This window comes from Neolamprologus brichardi, chromosome 18 (genome assembly GCF_056152115.1).
Source record: "Neolamprologus brichardi isolate AB-2024 chromosome 18, ASM5615211v1, whole genome shotgun sequence".
Taxonomy (NCBI): domain Eukaryota; kingdom Metazoa; phylum Chordata; class Actinopteri; order Cichliformes; family Cichlidae; genus Neolamprologus; species Neolamprologus brichardi.
In genome coordinates this window covers 24,496,640-24,507,589 of record NC_142121.1, presented here as the reverse complement: position 1 = coordinate 24,507,589, position 10,950 = coordinate 24,496,640, and the positions used below count along the sequence as shown (strand labels likewise).

The window sequence follows — 10,950 nt, the reverse complement described above, 5'->3', positions numbered from 1 at the left end:
TACAAATAAAAACAATACCCTGATTTGCTAACATGTCAACACCAAGGCATTCGGTACCCTTAACAACTGGTACAGCAAGAATGAGAGGTTTGAAACTTAGGGATTCTCAATAATTGTCAGTCAGTGTCAAACATATATGAGGGCTTTCAATCCCACTAAATAGCAAGGCCCAGTAGAAGAACCATTAAACAATCACACTTTGAACCCCCCGTCATCAGGCAAATACAGCGCCACATCACACACACATACACTCACACAACATGCTGACGGTGGCTTTAAGCCAGCAGACTGAACACTAGACAGATAACTGACAGAAGTATGTGCTTGGCCAGGGCTGTATCCGCCTCATGGCCGAGGGTTCAAACAGAGCGGTACTGATCAAAGTGTCTGGGACGCCATCCTTTGAGTGGGAGTGAGTTACACACATATCCTACCGGTTGGATGCAATGAAACAGAGACGGCGCCTGATATTGCCTGAAACATTAGCTCTTTAACTCTCCTTCCATCTTGCTCTCACTGACTGTGGTCTCATTCAAATAATATCAGCACAGTCCTGATAGCAGCTTAATAGGGCAAACTCTGGTATTAGCACAAAGGATTGGGGAAGAGGACCAATTGATTGCACTGGAACAGTACTGAAGCGCACAACAGCCATTGACTCAAATGGACTTCATTCACAATCATATTGGCATTTTGGCATGTACCTTTCCCATAGGAAAAAAAAAAAAGCAATACAAAAAGAGTGTTGCTGATGAAGTGGGTCACAGCTTTGTAACCAAGGTATGACAAACAACGAGGTTTAGTGCATGTTATCAATTAAACAGATAAGAGAACATGTGGCTGCTCTACAGTAACAATGAGCCAGGATTTACAAGCCATATAATGAAGCCCTTGGATAAAAACAATCACCTACGCCTTGTTTCAAACAGCTCGCAGGATAAGTGATCACAACCAAACGGGCAGAGTGTTACGCTAATAACAATCTCAGGGTTACGACTTCAGTAGATCCTCCATATTTATCTGAGCCAATCAGATTTCAAGGGGAACCTTTCAGCACGGTTAAATCAACAAGTGGATGATGGGAGGATAGACAAGTCTACATAAATCAATGGAAAGCCACGCTGCGGCAATCAATACATCTCTCTGGAAAGGTAGCAAACCTGAGTGAAATGTCCATCGCATCGATTTTACAATTAGACTCTGTCGATGTTCAGAGCTGAAAAAGGTGGACATGGTATTTGTCTAACACAATGAATCAGCTGCCTATTTTCTAACCCAATTGGATTCACTTTCCTTCCTTACAGTTTAACCAGATAATGGATCCGAGAGAAGTACTGCAACCATTTTAAGAGAATGGAGCATCGATTTTTCATTTTGATTACAAGGTCGTAGTGCAACACAAGGTGCTTAATTGGACGTCCTCAGTGCTCACTTTGGACCAAGGAGATCAAAGTTGTTACGACTCACTCTTGTTCACGCCCACTTCAGTAAATAAACTAATAGAAAGAAGAAGAAGAAGAAGAAGAAGAAGAAAGATCCTCTTGTGGTAGATCTGGTACAGGTTAAATATAGCAATGTTCAACCCAGAGAAGCATCATTAAACCATAAAAAAAAAGATCACACGGACACTCAGCAACACATACAGCAATGCCCCCCCCCCCCTTGCATCATAAAAGCCTCTTTAAATCACTGTCCCTTTATTTACATGGCAGTTTATATCTGATTAGCTGTCTTCCTTCTCGTATGGCGTACATTCAGCAAGAGAAGTATTTCAGGTTCAACAGGATCAGAGTATTTTGAGTAAATATAACCAGCTATCCAAGCCTCAACCCTAAATGTTGAGACATTCATGGGAGTTTTGGATGAAATGGGACACATAAAGACTTTGATATAGAGCAAGTACGTTTTTTTTTTCTCTTTTTTTCTTGTCTTTTTCTTTACATGTGAGGCATTTTATGCCCCCATATTGCCTACCCTCAACCCCCATTTATCTCACAATTGAACATCAGAGGGAATTAGTTTAGCTAAACTGATTTTTTTTTTCCTTCTTTTTAAGGTTCTGACCCGCTGAACTCAAAGCGTAGATTCTTCCGGTGACGTGAAACCAGAATTAAACAGTTTGTTCCTCTCAAGTGTTAACAAAACAAAACAAAATAAGAGTTACACTACAAGTCCTTTCATTCTCTCAAGCATTTTTGGTTAAGGTAACAACATGGTCACTGGATTACAATACCTCAAGTGAAGCCACAATAGCTGCTGGATTCTTTAAGATTTCACATTAAAAACAAAACAATATGAAAAAGAAAGAAGTTCACTTTCCTGTACAGCATATGTATAGATATTTATATTCATATATATTTATATATATAGGCGGGGTAGAGTATTGCAGAATTATATTGCATGTGTTAATCAATAAACCTAGACAGAAACAAGCAAGTATACAGTATGGGTTGTTCACAAATGTTTCCTTCGAGTAAAGCTCAGATATTTTAACCACCTTTGCCTTCAGGGTTACAATCAGCCACCCACCAAAGCGGCTTTGGTGGGTGGCTGATTGTAACCCGACCGGCTTCAGAGGTGTTTCACGAAAGCAGGTCAGCACCACCATCGGCATGTCAAACCAACCGTGCAGTGTAGAGTGTGAGTCCATTCTCTGAAAGTAGAACCAAAACATATCAACAAACTCACGCACACACACTTACACCCACATGTATACATACACACAAACCAAATATATGGCTTCTAATGTTGAATCAAGGCAGTTAAATAAATGGCATTTTCTTCGATGTTTCTTTTTTTTTTTCTTTTTTCTTTTTTTTTCTTTTTTAGTTGATACAGACACAACCAGACTTGGTGTTCAAGCTCAACTTTGGTTTGGGTAGATACGATGAATATAATATCCTTCCGTACTTTTTTCATCAACTATTTACACATCGATGTAAGATCGACCAGCGGTCTAAAACACTATTTCCATTACTATTTGAAACAATATGAAGAGCAATGTGTTCTTTTGCTACGACAGCTTATACAGAAAAGTTACACTCAAAACACTTTTGGACGCTTAAAATGTCATTGTCATTTGACCTCAAGTCCCTGATTTTCAGTTTAAGTCCAGCTCCTGCTAGATTGCATTGCATGGATTCTACACAGTATGCAATAGTTACATCAATCATACTTTTCTTCATATCTTTACAGAAAAGACAGCGATATACAGTAGGTGTTTGGAAGCAGAGTGAAAGGGGTGATACTAAGACTAAAGGTGCTGGCACAGTAGACTAGACCAGTTCAACCTTAAGTTATACTAGCTTAATTGTATAGACTCCTCCTGGCCAAAGTGTCTCAAGACTTTGAGTAGCTCTTTTCCTTCTGCTGGCACCAGCACACAGTGCATCCAGGTCCAATAACTGGTGGCGCTGGCGGTAGCTGATTGGTCATTCAGCAAGCTGACAGATCAGCCGGACTGACCTAAACCGAATGGATTCTCCTACAAAAAAGGCCTCTTTCTCGAACTCTACCAGGGTCACAAGTTGGAAGACAGCCGGGATCTGGCAGAGTCTAGCTCTGGAAGGCTGACAATTGAATCTTTCTTGGGAGCTCCAGAGTCTGGAGGTCCTGATCCAGCAGCTGCTGCTACTGCCCCCATTCCAGCAGGTCCAGTGGGAGGAGGTGTGGAGGCAAATGCCACCCTCTGTTGGGCTCCCGATGATCTCCCCACCCCTGAGGGCCCTGGCATGCTGGAGTGAGGGGGCTGCGGAGGTCCGATGGAGGTGTTGGAGGTGCGAGTGGAGGGTGGGGGGCTAGGGGCTGCAGAGGCAGCTTGCGGTGTTCCTTCCTGGGGGAGTGAAGGCTGGGAGGCCGACAGGGCACGGGTGTCCTGACTCAAGCTCCCCATATGCAGGGAGTGGGTGCTCTTGTGTGAGGCAGGCCTCTGCTGGGTCTGTGTGGGGCTTGGTGCATGATGCTGTACTAGGGACAGCTGGGACCCAGAGGGTCCCACGCTTGCAATGTGCTGGAAAGTCCGTCCTGAAGCTGCAAGCGGGCTTTGGACTGGGGGACTCGAAATTGCCGATCCAAATGCCCCTCCGAGCGTCAGAGGGGGCTGAGACTGCAGAGGAGACATGGAGACTGGACTGGAGAGATTCTGCATCACCTGAAACCTTCGCACCATGCGTGGAGACTGCAGAGTCCCTGGACCCACCAAAGGACTTGCCATCTGAGGGCAAAAGCTCATGGCCACAGCTTGCTGGAGGGTGGCGATAGCAGAGCCCGTCTGCTGCTGACCCGGAGGGGCAAAGATGCCGCCAAGCGAAGGGGTCATAGACATGGCCCGTGGCCGCTGCAGGTCTACTAATTTTACCATCTCACGGTCATACTTGACGATCTCCTGAATCATCTCATTCTCCCGGTTGTTGAAGACACCAGAGTTGAGATCATGCTGCACCTTGTGCATCAGGATGGAGTTCTTTTTACCTGCAGAGAGAAATAAAAGCACAGGCTAATTACTAAAGATAAAAAAAAGGCAGAAGCAGTAAAGTTTGAGGAAAGGACAAGGAGTACATAAAGGTGAATAATGCATAAATACATGGAAACAGGAGGACGTATAACGAGAGAACAATGCGATTTAGATATAGCATGCGATGCCCTTCAAATCAGGTACATCCTCTAGCAGAACAAGCCCTCAGGAAATATACGTGTCACCCTGTACTTTTATCTATTGTTACAGCATCCTATGTCATTCTGAGCAAAGAGCACAGCTCATTTTACTGCTTCTTTTAATATTCGGGAAACATTTTCTTTTGTTCACGGCTTCATTTTCTTTCATTAAAAAGAAAAGACAGCAGAAACACTTAGCAGCTGATGTTTTAGAGATTTGCATAATCTCATGCTCAATATATTATATGATAATACATTATGATACATATGAAAATGATCTAAATCATTTTTTACCTATGCGGTCTAGACGATCAATGGCAACAGTCTCAAAGGCTCTTCTCATCATGGGGTATTCTTCCAGCACTTCATTGAAGTGGTCAACAGACAGAGAGTAAAGTCGACAGTAAGTCTCCGCTCGCACGCTGGCTGTTCGACGACCCCTCGTCAATAAGCAGATCTCTGAAACGGGGAAACAGAAAATGCCACCGCTTACAAAAGGGTTAAAAAAAACAATGGCACTGGCAAGGTAAAAAAAATACCTTACCTCCAAAATAAGAGCCATCAGAGAGTTTCATTGCAAGCGTTCCCTTGGTGATGACGCTGCAGACTCCATGCTGAATAAAATACATTTTCTTGCCAATAGTGCCCTCCCGAATGATGTAATCTTGTGGCTGGAATACCTCAAAACGTAGCTTAGTCAACATGGCGGTCACAAAGTTTGGCTCTGCGTTGGCAAACAGCGGCATCGACGCCACCAGCTTGCGACAGTTGAAGTTCACAATTTCCTAAGACAAGACGCAAAGAAGAACAGTAAAAATGTGCACAGTAAAGACTTTTTAATATAATATATATTTCATATAATAATGGGAATAATGTGCATTATTGTCTCACTTCTCTCAGGGGCTCACTGAGTTCTCCCAGGATGCTCTCCTCATCAAACATCTTGCCCTGGTATCTGTGCTCGTAGTAATCGTGGATTTTTTGTCGGAAGTCAGCAGGCAGTTTGTGGAAGGACATGTACTGCTCCACTTGTTTGTACTAAGAGAGAAGAGAGATGATTTTTACTTCCTGTTAATGCAAACAAAAACAACAGAAAGAAAAAGGTTTTATTGACCTTGAGGCGAACGATTGCATTTAAAAACCACAACAGTAATGGGGCTGGCAAATTAGTTTTAGCAAGTGTGCATCGTATTGCTTTTCTAGTGTTACACTGTTCAATTGTTCAGCTATTATTATACATGTTTCTTAATGCCAAAAATACAGAAAGCAGCAATTAATTGAGCCATTAAAAATGTTTTTATATCTATTTCTCATAGCAGACCTGTTCAAACACTGAAAAACATCAGCGCAACATGTTTTTTCAGTTCACATTCAGTAAATCCCAAATATATCGACCTGCTTCTCTAAAACTCACTGAAACACCAGCAGTGTGTATCAACCTGCCACTGATAATAGCCCCCAAAATGCACATTCACACCTGTTTGAGTAACAAGCTAAAAACTGCGAAAACTTGCAGTGCTCACTCGTTTCTGGACTTTATTATTTACTACTTCCAGTTAGGCAGGTGCACAAAGACCACATTAAATTTTGTTCAAGATCCAAGTTTGTCAACAGGCAATTGCTTGAGACTTGAGGCATTTTAGTGGCCAGAGAGGGCTGAAAAACTTTACAACCTTAAAGAACTGTTCAATAATTTGCAGTTATAACTCAGTACGAAAACTCCCGACAGGTGATCGCTCAAAACGATCTGCAAAACAGCTGTTTCTGTCCAGTGTGGGCATTTCATTTTTTTTTTGTTGCATTTTCTTGTGGCCTTCTAGTTTACTATAGCAATAGCATGAACTGATCATTTTCATTTCTATTACTTCATTCATCCAGAGACTACTTCTCAGTCTCTGGATGAATTTTGTCCCACTTCAGCTCAGTGAGGTTTGTGGGCACTCGTTTATCCATAGCCCTCTTAAGGATAATAAAAGCCCAGGTCATCACCTCTCCACCACCGTGCTTGACTGTTGGTATGAGGTATTTGTGCTGATTTGCTGTGTTTAGTTTTGTCCAAATGCTGCTGTGCATTAGGGACAAACATCCCCACTTGTGGTTTGTTCAGATGCAGCTTTGGAAAACTAAGCTGTTCTTTTAAGACAGGATAGTCTTTCTCCTTGTGACCCTTCTAAACAGGCGATACTCCTTCAGTCTTTTTCTAATTGTGCTGTCACAAACGTTTAACATGCTGACTGAGGCCTGTAGAGTCTGAGATGTAGCTCTTGAGTATTTTGCAATTTCTTTGAACATTGCACCATCCAACTTCAGGGTGAAACTGTTCTGATCTCCTGGTAAGATTATGTCATTGTGTTAACACACACCTGAATGCTTCAGACCAGCAAATAGCCAAAACCTCTGCTTTCATACAGGCACTCAGACTTGCTGATGATCAATTAATCAAGTAAATTTGATTAGCAGCATCTGGCAGCTACTTACCCTCCTAATTCCTAAGAAGTAGTAACCTGTCCTTAGTGTGAAAACTTGTTCACAACTGCATTTCATTCATAAATAAATACATCTAGGAGGAAGGAACTGGCTCAGGGCTCTAGTAAAAGACAGAGTTAGGAAGTGCTAAATGTTTCTAGTGAACAGGATTTTGATGATAATAAAAACCTAGAATACCACCACACTCAAAGTTTAAAATAAACTAAGACAAAGGGCAAAATAAGCAAACATCATGCTATGATTAGGCAATGTCACCTATGAATTTTAGAAAAGGCCAAAATTCACCTGTAGCATTTTACTGCCCCACTCTCATTTAGCATTTATAGAATATTTCTCATGCCTCTTCTTCTTACAAATAATTTTTATCTGCTTCAGAATCTCTTAAGCTTCTTAGAAGTCCTCTATGCCAGCGGTCCTCAGACTGGTACCGGTCCGTGAGTCGTTTGGTACCGGGCCGCGAAAGTTGAGGCTCAGGTGTGAAATGTATAGTTTTCAGGGTTTTTATCGGTTTTCAGCGTTATTTTGTTATCGTTTTTATCGTTCTGTCAGTGCGCCCCAGGGTGGCTGTGGCTACAATGTAGCTTACCATCACCAGTGTGTGAATGTGTGTGTGAATGGGTGGATAACTGGATATGTAAAGTGCTTTGGGGTCCTTAGGGACTAGTAATGCGCTATATAAATACAGGCCATTTACCATCGTTAACTCGGTTTTCCTGGGTCTTTTTACGTGTGTTATGAATAAATCTTCTGTTTTTTCGGTACCGGTACTAGTTTTATTTTGTTGTATTTATCCGCAACACCTTAAAGGCCGGTCCATGAAAATATTGTCGGGCATAAACCGGTCCGTGGCGCAAAAAAGGTTGGAGACTGCTGCTCTATGCTCCTACTAGTGTTTCACCCCACTTCTCCCTCTCATGGACTAAAATGCTTTACTCAATATTTATCTTTTCTAGGAATTTTGCCTTAACTTTAAATGGAAATTCTTTTAATTCTACTAATTTTTCAAGAACTTCTCAATAGAAGCATCACTTTGTGCTAGAAAGGTTTATAAATCTCTACACATCAGTGTCTGTGCAAAAGTCTGCCAAGTGTCATCAAACATATACAAACCATGCAGCTGAAATGAACACACCAAGCAGTTAATCAATGCCAAATCAATAAAAAAGTGAAAGGTTCCCTTCAACATAGCTGCAAGTCAAACAAGCAGCTTCTGTTGTTTAGATATGCAAATTTCCGTCCTTCCAAAGTGATCACAGAGAAACTAGAAACAACGTGGCTGGGCTGCAGAGAGAGGACTGATAGATGTGGCAGTAAACAGAGCAGACAGTGAACTGTTGGTTGAAAAAGATTTCTCCTTGTACTCTGCTGTCAGTCTCTGTGCACTTCAACCCAGCTCAATTGGAAAGCTTAAGACCACAACTCAAGTCAGCCTATAAAGCTGTCCAAACCACAATTTTGAGAGGTCAGGGCGCTGGCAGCTGTGTACTCACAACGTTCAGGGGCTGAGGAAGTCATCATCCATACCACCCCAATCCCAGCACTCCTTAAACTCTGCTGTGCGGTGGATAACGCCACACTCTGTAAGTTTCGAGTAACGTCCCCTGAGAAGGTTTGCTCGCAAGACCACCCCCCCACCACCCCCCACTCCTCCACCCCCACCCAAAAAAACCTGAAAGGCTTGTGGCTAACTTCTTCCACAGACAACAGTATGTCAGATGTTGTGTATCCTGCCAGAGGCCCCGAGCAAAACAATGAGTGCCACCTGCTCAAACACTGTTGCAAGCTCTGAATCCTCCAGTGCAGCGTATAAACTCCTTAACTGAAAATTGTTTTCTGTCAGGAACAGACGGCCTGGCTCTCTGTTTGCAGAGGAAAATTACAGTTAGCAAACAATGATTTTAAGATGTACACAACTGAATGCATGTGTACTGTACTAGAAGAATTATTGTCTCAGATCTAAGCTGCACAATGGAACGAAAGCTTCCCTTTTTTCATTTCCAGGCTTTATGACAGCAGTACTATGACTGTGAACATCCTGGTCACACTAACACGCTAATAAGAGACGAACGACAAACAAGAAACCAAACAGACCCCACCAATGAGTACCATTTCACTCTACTAGGGTCACATTGCTTAAACACGGAGCTTTATTTCTGTTAAGACTTGTTTTGAATTATCTCCCTTGCTATTGGCTGAATATTTTACATTATTCATGTAATGTGAATGAAACTCTCAGGGGGAAAACAGCGGACAGCGGGGGACGATCTCAGAGCTAATAAACTGAGCAGATATGCCCGTATTATTAAAACTGAATAATAAATAATGATGTGCATACACTGACACCACAGTGCAGAAGTAAATGCAACATTTTTGCTTTTTTCCCTTTTCTGGAACATTTTTTCCTCTTACACAGTCACACTGACACACTCTTTATCTGTTCAACTGCTCATTAAAGCAAATATCTCATAAGCCAGTCACATGGCAGCAACTCAGCAGAGACATGGTCAAGATGACCTTGACCGAGCTTCAGATCAGAGAATCAGATTGAGGTATGAAGCTGTTTTAAGTCACTTGAACGTGATATGGTTGTTGGTGCCAGATGGGCTGCTCAGAGTATGTAAGAGGCTGTGTGTTGCCATCATGTCAATATGGACCAAAATCTTTAAGGAATTTTCAGCACATTATTGAAGAAATATGCAAAAGGAGCTACATTAGCAGTAGCTAATGTAGCTCTCAGTGAGTGTATAGTGATGCAACATTCAGGATTATATCACAAGTGTGAGCAGTCAGTAAAGTGAGCATACAATACTGTGAAAAAAGTCTTAAGCAACCCCTCATTTACAGCAATTTATTGAAACATGTAAACATACCTGGAAATACAGCATATAACGCAAAATCAGAGTTTGTACAGTTCTAACAAGGTCAGTATTTAGCTTGACCACCTTTATTCTTAAACACAGCCTAAACTGTCTCTGGCTTTTTTCTTGTAATTTCTTTAAGTGGTCTTCAGGAATAGTGCTCCAGGCCCTGGGGAGGTCGACCCATGAATGATAGTGTTTCGTTGGGTGTTTTTCTACGTGGGTAGGGTTTTAAAGCACTGGCAGTGTGTCCAGGATCATCACCATACTAGAAAATGAAGCCACTGTCAGTCTGATGGTACTTTCCATGTTCATAATTCCATCATTCTTTAGAGGATCCCTGAAACCACTGGCTGAAAGGCAGACCCAAATCATGCCAGGGCCTCCGCAGTGCTTTACAAATGGCTATAGACACTCACTGTTGAATCTCTGTTCTGACTTCTTCTGTGGATATTGGTGACCCGTTCACTCTTCATATATTAGAACTAGAGAAAGGGGATTTAATTTGACTCTTTGCTTGCTGTCTGTTATCTGTAGACACAACAGTGGTTCATCCTTTGTGTCAGGTGCCTTTTTTTATGTTTGAACAATTCACTGGTCGGCGTTAAATGGCTTAAACTGTCACGTCCGAGTGGCAGACGTGTGGCGTTGTAGAAAGGACCCAAAAGGCGGCAGCTCTGGTGCAGGTGAGTATTTATTTACAGGAGTGGGTACAAACAGCAAAGGTGGGTGAACATGAAACTGGAAAACCTAAACTGGGTAAAACTAACAAAACAAACCAGAAACAAAGATGCAGGGAGGTCCGGGGAAATACATACGGAGAGACGCAGGGAGACCAAGGGGAAACAACACAGACGAACCAGCAACGACTAAGACAGAAGACACGACTTAGAAACACTCAGAGAACACAGGGAGATTACACACAGGTGGGGGACACAGCTGGGAGTGATTA

The 10,950-nt window shown here is 42.3% G+C and overlaps 1 protein-coding gene across 1 annotated transcript in view; it reads right to left on the bottom strand.

The window, feature by feature from the left end:
- Window positions 1-2,566: 2,566 nt before the first annotated feature.
- LOC102789567 (potassium/sodium hyperpolarization-activated cyclic nucleotide-gated channel 2) overlaps window positions 2,567-10,950 on the bottom strand; it is a 32,005-nt gene continuing 23,621 nt past the window's right edge. Inside the window, exons 5-8 of the mRNA XM_006786633.2 lie at window positions 5,545-5,691; window positions 5,198-5,438; window positions 4,948-5,112; window positions 2,567-4,470 (exon numbers count right to left, since the gene is read on the bottom strand). Coding sequence (XP_006786696.2) covers window positions 3,521-4,470; window positions 4,948-5,112; window positions 5,198-5,438; window positions 5,545-5,691 — 1,503 coding nt within the window. The 3' untranslated portion in view covers window positions 2,567-3,520. The remainder of the gene's footprint in view (window positions 4,471-4,947; window positions 5,113-5,197; window positions 5,439-5,544; window positions 5,692-10,950) is intronic.